At 40.1% G+C, this 16,539-nt stretch overlaps 1 protein-coding gene across 2 annotated transcripts in view; it reads right to left on the bottom strand.

Moving 5' to 3' along the window:
* PCSK5 (proprotein convertase subtilisin/kexin type 5) overlaps positions 1 to 16,539 on the bottom strand; it is a 405,671-nt gene that overhangs the window by 58,911 nt on the left and 330,221 nt on the right. For both annotated transcript variants that reach the window (XM_081067381.1, XM_081067382.1), the window contains exons 23-24: positions 16,186 to 16,392; positions 15,044 to 15,112 (exon numbers count right to left, since the gene is read on the bottom strand). In XM_081067381.1, coding sequence (XP_080923507.1) covers positions 15,044 to 15,112; positions 16,186 to 16,392 — 276 coding nt within the window. The remainder of the gene's footprint in view (positions 1 to 15,043; positions 15,113 to 16,185; positions 16,393 to 16,539) is intronic.

Genomic DNA, 16,539 nt, shown 5'->3' with positions numbered 1-16,539 from the left:
CAGATGGGCTATGTTGTTAGTCCAAAGGGATTAAATGAAAGAGTGTCTACCAATCTTTCTAATGGTCACAAATTACATGGACGAGAATGCTCAGCATTTCTTTTTTCGCTTTGAGAGAAGCCACTGGCTGTGTGGGACAGCCATTGTTATTTTCATTCCTGGTTCTTGAGACATTATTGAAGGAGACATTATCAAATGACAGGCGCACATGTGGGTGCCTAAGTGCAGGAGTGTTCCTTCTTGGTGATGAGGCAATTTTCCAAAGTATTGATACCTTTCAGGAATCTCCAATATTTTCTAAAAATTTTAACACTGATGGAAGGGGGCAAGCTTGACCACAGGAAGAGCAAAAGCTCATATATTTTGGTATGTGTCTAAAAGGGGACAGGATTCAGTTTGCATAAAAACACCACCACAAACACCAATGTTCTTTACTAATGCTGAATGATTAAAGGGCTTATTTTGCAGCGAGAACTAAATAGGTACACATTTAGAAACATTTAGAGACACCTGTGATTTACCCAAGCCACCGTGATTCCTCCTGTAGGGCCATTATTGTCTATTATGTCTACGCATAGTAAGTACATGTAATTATTTCTTACAATGGACTATTTACTTCATTTATCTAACATTTTGACTGATAGCTTTGCTATCTTTTTCAGGAAACACATTTATTTAGCTTACTATATAGCTATTTCTAAGCACTATGCTAGTGTTTCAGTGTCTAATAGATTATTTGAAAATTGTACTTTCTTTGACCAGGGCTACATTTAATGTACCTTTAATTTAAATGTACATTAATGTACATTTAATGTAAAGGGAAGTGTGAGGAAATTTTTTGTCTTTATGCTAATTTGAGAAGCTATACATTCTAAAAGTCTGAAAAAATGGGCAGACATGATAATATAGGTATCAGATGAAATTACAAATCAGAGGAAAATATGCAGCTTGAATTGGCACCAAGTGCTAACAATTTGTTCTCTTTATGGGATTGCAAACTTGGATAGTTTTTCTTTTAACATTTTATTTGAAAATAACGTCAAGCTTCCAGAAAAGTTATAAGAATAAAACCACTTACCCTTTACCCTGATTCACCTATTAGCATTCCATCTATTTGCTGTATAATTTGTTCACTTGCTCTCACGGTGTGTGTGTGTGTGTGTGTGTGGTGTTGTTTATTCACTGAATCATTTAAAATAAGACACATACATTGTGGCCCTTTACCCCTAAATATTTCAACATATATTTCCCCTAAAAATAAGTACAATCTCTTATATAGCCACAGTATAGTCTTCAACTTAAGGAAATTCAATGTTAGTAAATATACCTATCTAATCTACTGTCTGTATTCCTTTTTTTTTTTTCAATTTACCCAATAATGTCCGATAAGGATCCTTTCTTGGATCACATATTGCATTTAGTCACCTTGTCTCTTTAGTCTCCTCTAATCTAGAACAACAACTTGGGTCTTTTCTGTCTTTTGTGACACTGACATTTTTCAAAGGTAACAGTACCTTTTTTTATAGCCTGTTTCTTATTTGGCATTTGCCTATTATTTCCTCTTGTTTAGATTCAGGTTAAGTGTTCCCAGTCAAAGTACTGTATAGGTCATGTGGTATCCTTTTCAAGAAATCATACCCCAAAAGTACCCAATTCTATCTGTCCATCTTTAGTGAGGTTAATTTGGTTTTGCATCTCAAGAAATTTTCTCGTACTTCAATCCAGAACAATACTTAGCCCCTGAAGCTGGTGAACAATTCCTTTAAAACAACTAAAAGGAAGCTATTCCAGGAGAGGTAGAAAGAGGGGTTTCAGAATTCAGCATCAAGGCAGAAAGAGATTTTTGAGATAATGAAACAATATTAATAATTATGCCACTAATAATATTTGTAAGAATTGCTAACATTTGAGTCCTTCCCATGTGCCAAGCATTTCATTATATATTTAAATGGTGTATTAGTTTTCTATTGTTGTCTAAATATTTTACCACAAATTTAGTAGCTTAAAACATTACAGATTTATTATTTTACCATTCTGTGTGTCAGAAACTGGTTTGGGTCTCGCTAAGCTAAAATCAGAGTCATGCCAGGGCTGGGTTCCTTTCTGGAGCTCTAGGAGAGGATCTGGTTCCTTGCTCATTTGGGTTGTTGGCAGAATTCAGTTCCTTACAGTTGTAGGACTGAGATCCATTCCCTTGCTGGCTGTCAGCTGAGGAATGTATCCAGCTTTTAGAGGCCACCTACATTCCTCACTGTGGGGGGTTGGAGGGGGAGGTTCCCTTCAGCTAGTTTCAAAGCTAGCAATGATGGCTTTCTCCTTCTGTCTCATCTCTCTCATTGCAGCTGGAAAGGGTTATCTACTTTTTCAGACCCATGTGCTTAGATTTAGCCCAGCTGGATAATCTAGGATACCATTCCCATCTCAAAATCTTTAACCTTAATCACATCTCCAAAGTCCCTTGTGCTGCGTAAGGCAACACATTCATAGGTTCCAGGGATTAGGGTGTGGACTTGGTTGGAGGAACCATTCTTCTGCCAACCACAGATGGATTACCTCATTTAATACTCACAAAATGCTTTGAGGAAGATACTGAAATTATCCCCTGTATCCATCATGCTACCAAAGCTTAGAGAAGTTAAATGAATTTCTCAGAATCGTACAACTGGTAAGAGGTTGGGGCAGGATTAACTTTAAACAGAAGTGTTTATCTAATCTGGAGGATTAAAATTTTTATTTTAGCAGCAAAATCCTTTACCAAATGGAAACTTAGGAAAAATCAAATACATGAAAATGATGAAAGCAAAGCTGCCTTGGCTAAATTGGGAGAAGTGGATGGTGGGAGAGGGAGAGGCTTTACAGAATAGGGGTCAGGACCACTGATCCATCCAATCCCTTTGTTTCTAGATGAGGATGTAAGTTCTGGAGACAATGTGAAATGACTTGCCTGGAGTGAGTTCTGGGACTGGAGTCTGGCTCTTTCACTCCCCACAAGAAGTCTTTGAAACCATGCACCACAGATTTACCTGTTAGCAGTTTGCCCATTTATTTGTTCAAAAATTATGCATTCAGCATCTGCGTGTAGTCTGCAGGGTTCTAGATGCTGATGATACAGCAGTAAACCTAATATGAAGTCCCTGCCTGCCTGTGAGTTACATTTTAGTAAAGAAAGAAATACAACAAATAAGTTTTAAAAGTAAATAATAAATTAAAATATCAGATAATTGTGTTTCATCTGTCAGAATTAAAATAAGGCGATTGATCCATCCAATCCACACAATTGATGTGTGTATTGTGGGGGGTGGGGTGAAGAAGAGGGGACCTAGAGACAGAGATAGCCTGGCTTCTTTAGATTGGGTGCTGAGGGGAAGCCTCTTAGCAGATGATATTTAAACTGAGATGTGATGACAGGAAGGAGCCAGGTACATTGATACCTCAGAAAGAGTGTTCCAGGTAGGGGGAAGAACGGCTAGTGCAGGGCCTGGAGACAAAAATGGGCTGGAAGTAACAAAGACCAGGACGCGCTACTGTAACTAGAGGGTGAGGATAAGGGGAGAGAGGTAAGGATGAAGTCAGAGGTGTGGAGGAGACTAAAATTAGTAAGGCTCCTTTGATTAACACACATATCTTTCGGTTGTCAAGCATTATCTACCAGTTCTAGCTTGAGCCAAACATAGAATTCTCAAGTAAAGGACCACTGGCTTGTTGGCAGACCAAAAACATAATGCCCAACCAATGAGGTATTTGTTCATTAGACAAGGTTCCAGTGCTTTTCCCCAATTACTTGCCAAGTCCCCAAGTGGCCCATCCCAATAATGCATATTTGGGCACATAATGTGACAGTTGGACAATGGCTTTGGGTAATTGTCATTAGCTATGGTAAAGTTAAGCTGTTGCTGAGTTCCTGATTCTGATTTACATTTTAGTATTCAAGGGTGTAATTACTATACCCAGTCCCAAGGAATAATTGACAGATTTTATGTTTGAAATCTCAGTAGGTCAAACTTCCCATTTGTAAAACTTTTCAGTTGCTCCTTTCACTAGCACATAAAAAGAATTTACTTCTGAACTGAGACCTCTTATGCCAAATTTTTACATCCTTAAATATAGTATTTTATCACTACCATAAATGGTTCTTAACTCACCTCCCACAGACCCTTCAGTGCGAAAAGCAAGAGGCCTCCCTAATTCACTTGTTTCAATTCATAGAAGATTTCTAAGTTGAAGCCAGGTCATTTGGATAATATTTCAAATGTACAGGCTCCCTTTCTGCTAAACATAATAAATCTGCAAGTTTACAATTGGCTTAGTCAGCTAGTGTGATTCTACTAGGCTTTCCAATAAGCACCCCTTCAAAACGACCTCCTTTCTCTTCCAACACTCACCTCCAGACCTCACCCAGAGGCTTGATGTTATCACTAAAATGTTGGGGACATGGTAATACGGAGACTGCATTTTTAGATTGATTTATTTTTCTAGTGGAACATCCCGACTTCTAGCAATTATTTTAGGGCATAAAATTCCATTATGATGATAAATCAAGCTGTCAGCTCTTTCTGGTCCAAATTAGAGGTTGGAGAGATTGAGAAACTTTTGTACTCTAATATTCCAACCTTTGCATTTCCGGCTTATGCGTGTTATCCCTCTGGAAGTAATGCCATGTCTGCCCTTGGATTTTTTCTTGTCCTGGTGACCTGATTGAATGGGGACCACTCAAATAGAAATGCTCCTCGCCCAGTGGTCTCATGGGCCTCCCAGTTCCTGGTGGCCACCGAACAAGGGGCTGAGAGATAGATAGCCGTGGGCTGCCTGCCTGGTTCATACAAAATATTTACTTGTCTTGCCTAGTGGTAGATAGTTTATAGATAGTCAGAACACACTGTTTTTATGGAAAAAAATGTGAAAGAAAAAAAGAAAAGTTGGCTGCTATGGAAGGTCCATAAGCACAGATGGGAGGAACAAAGGTTCGATTGGCCCGGTAATATGACCAGTGAGAACATGACGAATGTTTGGAGATGTCAGCATGGATACCCCTAGCCTTCCAGTGCTTCAACTTTGAGGACTTGACCAAGAGGTGGTATCTGAAGCATGGCCCTGTCCAGACCATGTTCCTGAACCCACTGCCTTCTCCAGCTTGCTGTGCTGTTTGGTTCCCATGGTGCTTCTCAAGCCCTGGGCTGGCCCACTGTGCTGGAAGCTGAACTGAAGGCTGTTGGTAAGGCTACAGCCAAGGTTTCCCTGATGGGAGGTGCAGGGAGACTTCATGGAAAGGATGAGCCTGGACTCCTACCAAATTATCCTCCTGTTGACTTTTAGAAGGCTGGAATTTCAGGCTCTCGATATGCAGAGGCAGTTTACTGACACTCATTGTTGGCCCAACTCTTAGTTGGAGACCTGCCTTTTGAGCAGCTGGGTATCAACATGCAGATACTCCCGCCTCACCCACACTCAGCTTCTGTCTATTCTGGTGTCAGCTCTGTGACTTAAATCAATTTTTTTCTCCTCAACCAGTGGAGCTGGAAGCTCTTCCAACCATCTGGTAAAGGACTGTGAAGTGGTTATGTGGCAGTGGCACTGGGAGATGGAGTTTGGAGGTGAGATGAGGACAGCTAACAATAGGCACAAAAGCCACAGATACCGTATGTCTGAGTGCCTACTAGTTACCTGGTGACAGGCACTAGCTAAGTGCTTATGACACAATGGCACACAAGTTAGATGTGTGGCCTCAGCTATACCAACAGGCCTATTGATGATGGCAGATATGACAGGGAAGAAAAGGATAGAAATGGAGAAAAAGCAAATTACATTTTATTTTGCTATAAATAATAGAACCTCTTGGTTTCTCTCTCTTAGCCTAAGATATGATCATCTTTCCAGTTTTCATTATAATCTCTAGGGCCATATTAGGAGGTAAAAGGAAGGGCATTTGTGGATGTTTTCCTCTATAAAACAGGATGGAATTAGAAATAAAAAGTGTATGGGACTTGCCCAAAAATTTCCATTGTGGTTGTGGAAGGATAAAGATAGATACTAAGATTTCAGACTCCGTTTCCCACAATGCCACAAAATCAAATAAGACCTAACCATCCAAAGTTCTAGTCTCTACCACTGATCTCACTTTTATTTTTGTTTTAAACCTGATGGACACACATAAGCTGAGGTCTTGGTTGCTGAAAAGATTTCAGAACTATCAAACATATTTCACTACAAAAAAGTAATTTGGCAACATTTTTCCAGCTTGTTATTTTTAAACATGCACACGAGACATTCTGATTGGTTTCTAAATAGTTCTGTAAAGGTGAAATCTATCCAGCAGTCTAACTGCCCCTTGCCTCCAGTCCCTGAAAGTTTAATGTTGCAGACGGCACATTGCTTTCCGGAACGGCAGCCGGTCTGCTGAATCCCTCACCCCGTATGCTGTGCTCAGCCACACTCTGTGCTTTTGTTTGACTACTAGGTTTGTTTTGAAAGTAATTGGCTCAGTTCTCTTTCTGCAAGTATACGTGATCCAGACAGCCTTGGCTTGCACTAGACTTCACAGGTCAGTTACACAACAAGTAGGAGGAACTTTGATTATACCCGGCTCCGGGGGAAAATAGCGTAATAACAAAAAGAGCCAAGATGATGAGCTAATTGCTCTAGAAATTGAACTTAGGATACCTCACCACTACTTTTTTCTACCCCATAACTGTAAGAATATGAACTTGAATGCAGGAGAAGAAGAATAGGGAAATTTCAGGAGACGTAACAAAGGAGTATCAGAGTATACAAGAATGAAATAAATATGGCAGATTGACCTTTTCACAAAAAGGGTGTCTGGGTGCAATCTGGAAAAAGAGCAAATATTTGGATAGTCTATGGATTTAGAGCCAGACAGTTCTAAGTTTGGATTTGGCTCTAAAATTTGCTAACTATGTGACTCAGGGCAAATTACATAAGCTCTTTGTGCCTTGGTTTTCTCTTCTATAAACTGGGGATAAGCATTTGAACAGAGAAGACAGTATCAGAATTAGAGTCCATGTTTGTAAAGTGCCGGCCTAGCTGAGGACCTAGCATGGAATGGATAGTAAGTTATAATTATTGTAATATAAGGTATCTGTCTCTGCTCCAGCTTCCATCCTCAACAGTATTTTAAACATGATGTTGAAAATATCTGTTTATATACCCATCTTGACCAGTAGTTTATATAACCATCTTAATCAACTCTGATTGCACATCAGAATCAGTTGGGAGTTTTTCAAAAACACAGATGCCTTACCCCAGACCAGTGAAATCAGAAACATTGGGAGTGGGTCCCAGCACTGCATTTTATAGCCCCCTCAGTGATTTTGTTGTACATCTAAGGCTGAGAACCACTGGCCTTTCCTATGTACCTGTGAGCCCTTTGACAGCAGAGAACGTGTTTTCTTCTCCTTTATATCTCCATGCTTAGCCAGTTGTAGATGCTCAGTAAGTATTTCTTGAACCAAATTAAAAAAAATTACAGAAAGTTGTCCAAATTCCCCAAACTAGGTTCATGTGGGCTCATTTCTCAGATAGCAGATAAAGGCAAAAGATACCAGCATATTGTTATTCTCACAATAAGGATTTGGAAGAGTCGGGTAAAGAAGGTCAAAGTCCTTTCAGCTGGCAGTTCACCTATTGACTACATGTCATTTATCACTGGTCCTCTTTTTGACTCTTCAGTTGCCAAAGGATCAGAGAAATGAGACAGCAGAATATTTTGGTAAACTCCATCAGTTAAAAAAATAACAACTTCTTTAGAAAAATTCCTTTGAAAGAAAGAGAAAGTCAAACACTGCCAAGGTATGATAATGGGAAAGATCAGAGAGGCAGAAGAGAGAAGTCAATGGAACAGAGTCGGCACATGTTTGTGACTATTTCATATACAAACATATGACGTGAGACCAGGGAATATACCCGTAACAGTCCCAGGCTTTACCATGGTGAGAATGTCATCAGGGTGTTCACAATATCAGTTTCTCTTTTACAGGCACATGACAAGATTGCATCTCCCTACTCTGTGATCTTGGGCATGTACATGTGACTTGCTTTGGCCCAAATTAAGTGAGTGGGAGTTACAAGTGTCACATCCTGGGGACACCTTTAAGAGCCGGTGTACTTTTCTTCTGCTACAACGAGGAGATGGCTGCTCCATCACCCTGGGTCCTGGATTAAGGAACATGTAGAGCACTCAGCTGACCCATGATAGAAATGTAGCATGATTGAGAGAGAAATATACCTTTGCTGTTTTAAGTTCTTGAGATTTAGGGGTCGTCTGTTATCAGAGCACAACCCTGCCTATCATAGTGCATACATATTACAAAGAGCTTCTAAGCCAACTACTTCCTGTGAAAAATGTAAATAAAGTTAAGCAGAAGGTTACTTGAAATTGTTTAGCAACTCGGTCACTTCCCATAAACATTAAATTGGTCAAGTTTTAAAACTTCTCTAATCCTCAGTTTCTCTATTTGTAAAAATTGTTGGATTGTAGATGTGAAAACACATCATCTACTTTAAGTGTTTAGCCGAGTGCCTGGTGAACGATGATGCTTGATAAATACCAGGTTATGCAGACCTATTATTTGTGGAATAAACAGAACAAATGATGGAAAAGCAGAAAGGACAAAGCCATGCAATAAATATTTGTTAAGTGAATTAATGAAGAAAGCCAGGATGAATAAGGGACCATGAAACTGCAAAACTTCTGCTAATTCTTCCAACATCGGGTTCTTTTTTAACATTTTGTTTATGCTAAACCCCATGTTTGAAATGAAGTATCATTTAGAAAATGATGGGAACGGGAAGCTCTAATGATTGAAAAATAAAAAGCTATTTCATGTGTTTTTAAAGACAGCATTGTCTAATGGAGTTTGCTTGTCTCTCTTTAGCAAGTGGTGACAATGCATTTAGATTCCAATTCTCCCTCTGAAGCTGGCTTGTGTTTGGCCTTTTAAAGAAAAGAGGCATCCTGAACTGCCCTTCCCAATCTGTCCCTGGATATGATGATAGCTAACCACCTGGGTCATGCACTGAGGTTGGTGTGACAGGAAGTGATGCACTAGGTCACTGGAAAGAAGGTCCTTTATGAATGTTGAATTTTACTTTTATAATCAGCAATTTCTTTCCAATTTAAAGGAGACACCAGCCTAGTATAAGTTTTATTCTGCAATGTCTTTGGTTTAGTATAAGTTTTATTCTGCAATGTCTTTGGTTTGGAAGGTACCAAAACAGTTTGGCACTGCTCTTGTTCCCCTGAAAATTTGTGGAAAAAGTCCAATGGGAGATGGGGGTAGAAGTTAAATAAATAGTGATCCATGACTACAATATTTGATTTGAGAAATTCTGTATGTCTGCCCCACTGGAAAACTAAGCCATCTATTTCATGTCTCAGATGTCTTGATTCTTCTCTTCTATGAATGAGGTCTCACTCCCTCATAGAAAGATAAGGTAGCAAGAAGAAATGAGGTTGGTTCTCTAATTCCTGGATCTGAAGCTTGAATTTAACATGGGGTCAGGGTAGAAAGAGTGTATCTCACATTCACGTGGAGGAGAGAGGAGTGTCTCCTGCCAATTATACCCTTGTAATGGATCCCACTTTCCCAGAGAGGAAAAGAGTTCCAGCAGAGGTGAATGAAACTGAAGAGAGGTAAAGTGGCAGAGACGAATTCAGAGTAAGTGAAACTGTACCTGCTTACTCTCAGTCTTGCGGTTGTGAGGGTCCCCATATCTGGCCTGCCCCATCTCAGTAGGTCCTGAAGCTGACAGCTTCAGATGAACAGTGACCCCAAATCAATTTACATGACTATTATAAACAATTTCACTGTTTGACTAGTAAATTCACTAGTAAAAACTAGTAATTGACTAGTAAAAACAACTATCAATTCAGTTATGTCATAGAGCCTAAAGTTGTAGCCAAACAAAGAACAATGTAAAGGGGCAGATAATAAGGTTTTCTTTTATCTTTTTATTATTCCATAAAATATAATACTCTTTGCTCTAGAGTTAGAAGGGAAAAACATTAGGTGGTATGGACAGAATAGTCATAAAACACATGGATTTTGGTGTCATGCTATCTAGAATTTAAACCCCTCAAAGTAGCATTTTGGGTTTCTTCAGATAAATACCCAGAAGTGGGATTATTGGGTCCTTTTGTCTCTTGTTATAGTCTTTGTTTCAAAGTCTATTTTGTCTGGTATAAGTATTGCTACCCCAGCTTTATTTTTTCATTTCCATTTCCATGAAATATCTTTTTCCCATCTCTTTACTTTCAGCCTTTGTGTGTCTTTCAATCTAAAGTGAGTCTCTTGTAGGCAGCATCGGTAAGGGTCTTGTTTTCTTATCTATTCAGCCACCTTGTCTTTTGATTGAACCATTTAATTCATTTACATTTAAAGTAATTGTTGATAAATGTGTAGTATTGCCATTTTATCAGTCATATTTTTGATCTTTTTTTTTTCACCTCAAAAAAGTCTCTCTAAAAAAAAAAAAAAAAGGTCTCTTTAGGGGCCGGCCCGGTGGCTCAGGCGGTTGGAGCTCCATGCTCCTAACTCCAAAGGCTGCCAGTTCGATTCCCATATGGGCCAGTGGGCTCTCAACCACAAGGTTGCCGGTTCAACTCCTTGAGTCCCACAAGGGATGGTGGGCAGCGCCCCCTGCAACTAAAGGTTGAACACGGCACCTTGAGCTGAGCTTCTGCTGAGCTCCTGGATGGCTCAGTTGGTTGGAGCACGTCCTCTCAACCACAAGGTTGCTGGTTCGACTCCCACAAGGGATGGTGGGCTGTGCCCCCTGCAACTAGAAAGGGCAACTGGACCTGGAGCTGAGCGGCACCCTCCACAACTAAGACTGAAAGGACAACAACTTGACTTGAAGTCCTGGAAGTACACACTGTTCCCCAATAAAGTCCTATACCCCTTACCCAATTAAAAAAAAAAATCTCTCTAACATTCCTTGTATTAGGTTGGTGCAAAAGTAATTGTGGTTTAAAAGGTTAAAAACAGTTGTAAAAACCACAATTACTTTTGCACAAACCCAATAATACTGGTTTGGTGGTGATGAACTCCTTTAACTTTTTCTTGTCTGGGAATGTCTATCTTTCCATCGATTTTAAATGATAGCTTTTCTGGGTAGAGTCATCTTGGTTGTAGGTTCTTGCTTTTCATCACTTTGAATATTTTGTGCCAATCCCTTTTGGCCTGCAAAGTTTCCGTTGAGAAATCAGCTGATAATATTATGGAAGCTCCCTTGTAGGTAGCTAACTGCTTTTCTCTTGCAGCTTTTAAGATTTTTATTTCTTTGTCTTTAATTTTTGGCATTTTAATTACGAGGTATCTTGTGTCTTCTTGTGGGACTCTTTGGGTTCCACTGATTCCATCCTCTGCTTCATCTAATCTGATTGATTCCCTCTAATGTATTCATCATTTCAGTTATTGTGTTTTTCATTTATGACTGGTTCTTTTTTTAAGAAGAATCAGACAGGAGCAATCAGGGTGTCACAAGACCTGATTACGCAGAGACGTTAATCACGAATCATGCGAACTCCAATCATCATGTTCTAATCTGCCCTCCAAAAGAAGGAACAGGTCAGGATCATCCTACCTGACAATGATTGGTTCTTTTTAATGTTTTCTATCTCCAATTTTATGTTTCCTTTCTCTTATGTTTCCTATCTCTTCTCCCTGAGGTCACTGAGTGTCCTTATAACCAGTGTTTTGAACTCTGCATCCGGTAGATTGTGTATCTCCATTTTGTTTAGTTCTTTTTCTAGAACTTTGTTCTGTTATTTTAATTTGGATATGTTTCTTTGTCTCCCCATTTTTTCTGCCTCCCTGTATTTGTTTCTATGTATTAGGTAAGGCTGCTATGTCTCCCAGTCTTATTAGAGTGGCCTTACGTAGTAGGTGTTCTGTGGAGACCACTGGTGCAATCTCCCTGGTCATCAGAACCAGGTGCTCCAGGTGTGTCTCTTGCATGGGTTGTGTGTACCTTCCTGTTGTTGTTGAGACTTGGTTGCTGTTTGCATGTCTTTGGGAGGGATTCACACTTGAGCTGTTGTGAGAGATGTTGGGTTTGTTTGTGAGCACTGGCCATGACTACAGTGGAGGAGCTGTGGTGCAGGGGCTGACCATACAGAGCAGGATTCATTTTAGCAGGGCTAAATAGGTGCCTGCCTATTCTACCCTTTGGATGTGTCATCCTAGGAGGTGGCTGGGTGATGCTCCAGCTCAGTACAAAGCTGGCTACCAGGTGTGCCAGCCCGGGGTTCTCCTGGGAGGGGACATGCTGCAGGCCATGTTCAGCCACTGCCTGTGATCTGCCTGAGGCTTCCCTCTTGAGCCACAAAGCAATTTGCAGATGGCTGCCACCTGCACTGGGCCTGGTGGTACCTTGAGAGGCCACACCATGAACAAAGGCCAGCTGTTCTAGTGTCAGGCTTGGGTCTGCTCAGACAGACATACAGGACACGCTGAGGCCATATGCTGGTTGTTTGGGTTCTGTGAAGGTTTGAGAGATTTTTAGGAAAATCTGCAGCATGTGCCAAGACAGGAAAAAACAGTGGAAGCAGCTTGGGTGTGCTTGAAAGTTGGGGGGGAGCAGCGTCTCAGGGAATCACCTGGGTTTGGGCAAATGAAAGGTGTTAGCCAGGTTGATAAAGACTCAGATATGTTGGCCACCTGTGTCTACATGCTGGGAAGGAGTAGGGCTCACCAAAGAAACAATGGTTTTTGCCAGCTCCTCTGTCTGGGAGAAAGCAGCCCCTCTAGCCCTCATCCTGAAGCCACACAACTCAGTTCCTCTACATCTCTGGTGCCTCTCAAGTCAATGCCCTAGCACTGGAACTCAGAGCCAGTGCTTCCGTTAGTGAGTAAGTCTGTGAGTGGGCCCTTTAAGAGGAGCACCTGGGACTACAGCCACTGTCTGTCTCACTCAGCCACAATCTTTGCTGGTTTTCACAGCCAGAAGTTATGGGGACTTCTCTCCCTGGCAGTGGAACCCTGTGCTGGGGAACCTGGTGTGGGGCTGGGACCCCTTGCTCCTCCTTTTGGGGGGCCTCTGCAGCTGAGATGTCCCTTCTGAATTTTAATGGTCACACATGGGTGTGGGATTAGCTTGTTCTGCATCTCTATCCCTCCTGCCAGTCTTAAGGTGGCTGCTTCTGAATGTCTTTAGTTGTAAGACTTTTGTTCTGGTAGACTTCAGGTGATAATCAGTGATCGTTGTTCTGTAGTTTAGTTGTAATTTTGATGTGGTCTTGAGGTAAGCACAGCATTTACCTACTCTGCCATTTTGACCCAAAAGTGCTACAGAATACTTTTAAATACATTAGTCCAGATTTCAAGGTATGTTTTTTTTTCAACCACTTCTCCAAACTTCCCTTTGCCTATTCCCTTATATTTATTTATTCCTTCTGGAGAATTGGTACATTCAGTGTCCTGAAACTCACGACAGAAATTCTTCCCTCTGAACCCTTATCCTGCTATTGTCTAGGTCCAAAGCCCCTCCATAGTGTAACTCTTCCCACTTACCTGTCTAAATTCCATGGAAACTCCAAGGCTTATCTCAAGTCCCATCTTCTGGAAGCCTTCCTTGACTACTTCTGTGCCCAGGGATTCCCTCCTTTTCTAAGTTCTATTGGTACAAACATTTGTCCCCTTTTTAGCAGTTAATTTATATGACCCGTCTCTTCTTCTTCTTTTTTTTTTTTTGCATTTACTTAAAATTTAAGAATTTGTGTATATTTTTTTCCCAAGACAAGGGAGTATAGTCATTTTAGTGACCAAATGTTTAATGGATTTTCATCACTTACTTATGAGCCAAGATAAGGACACATTAACCTCTATTTTATTGACAAGATAAGGAAGTAAAGAGCTCTTATGCAATTTAATTAAATCTACCATTGAGTCATTGGTGATGTAGGTATGGACCCCAAATCTTAGGTCGTACCTAATACCACATTTCTTAAATTAAAACCATAAAGGATGCCTTAAAACATTAGGTAAAAATGATTCCATTTCCTTATATTTTCAATTAATGAACAAATATAATTTATAACACTTAGATTTATCTTAGTTAAAATTTCTATTTAAAATATCAATTAGAAAGACAAAGAATTCAACATCAAATACTCTTGAGACAAAGTGGTATTATATAAAATGCTATTTGTTTGTTTTCATCCTGATAAAAGGCTCATAAACAAATCTGATTAGAGAAAACATGGAAATTGCATGAAGAGAAATTATTCCTTCAGTCTTTAATTTAGGCTGGGTTTCCACAGACCCAAATGCTAATTAGTTTCAATATCTTGCCTAAATTTACATCAAAATACATTCCTGGAATTTAGTGGCTTCCCTATTTTTCATTTCACATACAATCCAATGGTGCTGTGTGGTACAGACTATTACTATCACCCTTTCCACAGGAGAATCAGGCAGGCCTGGGGAGAAAGGAAGAGTCAGTGATGTGAACTAATGAATTATATGAAGACTGACAAGTGCTTTCTATTATATGATAGGGATTTCAATTCACTGTCACCACATGGTTTTTTTCTCTAAGGATGGTCTTAGGTTTGAAGCAATAGAGTCATTTTTACAAAGGAAAACCTCCAAACTCCTGACAGACTTTTGTGTTTTACATACCAAGTGAGTTAGAGTAATTAAGCATTTCTTAGGTTGAGTTTATTTCTCTCGCATCATTGTTCATCTTCAAATTTGTGACCTTGAGAAGCTAAGGAGAGGCCAATCCCTATACTATGAAACATAGTTGCTATAGGTATCCCCTGCCAATTAGCCAACAATCAGAGGGAAAAAATTCCTGTTCTTTCCTAAACCTGAATTTCTTGAACACAGGTGACCTATCTATTGCTTCAAAAGGGAGCGTTTCTTAATGAGACCCTGTTTGCATGGGAGTGAGCCTATTTAATGGATATTGATGGCGACACTGCTCATGACAACAATGACAAGAGTCCCTGCTGAAGGAACGACAGGATAAGGATGTGTGAAAACAGACAACTATTTCAACTCTGTAACAAAGAAAGATGACATACCCAAGTTGCATCCCAGACATCCTTCTTCACAAGATATGCATTCTTCATAGTCTGGGTCTTGAAATTCATCTATACAGTGAGAAGAGTGAAAAACAATTCACTTTCACTGAGTGGAGACACATCAGTTGCTACGTTGGTGCATAGCTTATTTTTAAGCAAGTCATAGAGCAATTATGAAACCCAAAACCATCTTTAAGAATCTTTGTGTGACACATTTTTATCTCCTTTATTAATTCAATCAATCAGATCAGCTTGATTGGTGCAAATAGTAGAACAAAATTGAACTATGTGCCATGCAACTTGTATTAAAGTCAAGCTAGTGGCTTTTATTTAGTAAAGAAATAAGTTCTGCTTCTGGGAATATGGAATTGGGTATATAAATGAACAGGCTCTATCTCTTTTAATCTGTCCTTCTAAATACTTTTCTGTTAAGTTTTAAATCCTGTACAATATTAGTAAACATTAAGAAGAAAAAGAATGTGTTTTAATTATTCTGGAACTATCTTGGGGCTCTCTTCAGCATAAGTAGGCATAAGTCTTATACAAAGCAGTGAAAGTCTGCAGCATTCTTGCATGGAAGAGAACAATAACTGTAACTGCTGTTTTTAAATCTCCCTCTTCCCATGTGAGACAAGGAATTGGATGATAACAATTACATACGATTCACACAACATTTTAATATTTTTAGGTAGTTTAGGTAGGCTGATCCTCATTGGCTTCTCACAGCAGCCATCTTGGTGCTATGAAGAAACCAAGCAAGGCATAGAGAAATCAGACTAATTTTGCCCAGAATCTCATAACTAGTAATTAGGAAGGAGAAAATTGTCGGCCAGGTTTTCTGATTCTAATCTCATTTTCTCTCCACTATACCCTGTCCTCAAATCCTTCAACTCAAGATCAATTTCTATGTGATTAGATGCACTCCTATGCCCTTGGATTGTGTCTGGGGAAAGCCAGAGAACAGGTGTGTGGGGGAAGAGAGAGGAGCAACTGTCATTGTCCCCACTTGACATATAGTCACTCAGTTATCTCAGGCACTGACAGTAAACCAAGAAGACAGTTCACATCTGTGGGACATCTAGGGGCACAGCCTCATGTCACCTCCTGGTGGAGGGAGGGCAGTGGTCCCAAAGCAGCGTTACCTTGTCCACACTCTAACTTCTGGCAGGTGTGGTTGGTGGGTACTATGAAGTAGCCACTGATACATTGTGTGCAGATGTGTGCGCTGTGGCAAAGCTCACAGTTGTCTGGGCAGTGCAGGCAGGTGTGCCCCTCAGCAGGGTAGTGCCCCACCGGGCAGTTCTCTCGACACTCCCCCTGGTACAAGAAGCGTTCCCGGCCGTATTTATCTGAACAAACAGGGGCAACAAAAGAGGGAAAATGTACACAATTAACCGTGAAGCTAATATAACATAAGACATTTTATTAAAAAAAAAAAAAAAGATATGACTGACTGCTTAGGCTCTTTGGGGACTAGAAGTATAAGAATGGATTTA

The sequence above is a fragment of the Rhinolophus hipposideros genome, assembly GCF_964194185.1.
Source record: "Rhinolophus hipposideros genome assembly, chromosome: 11".
Taxonomy (NCBI): Eukaryota; Metazoa; Chordata; class Mammalia; order Chiroptera; family Rhinolophidae; genus Rhinolophus; species Rhinolophus hipposideros.
This window is presented reverse-complemented; position numbering and strand designations above follow the sequence as displayed.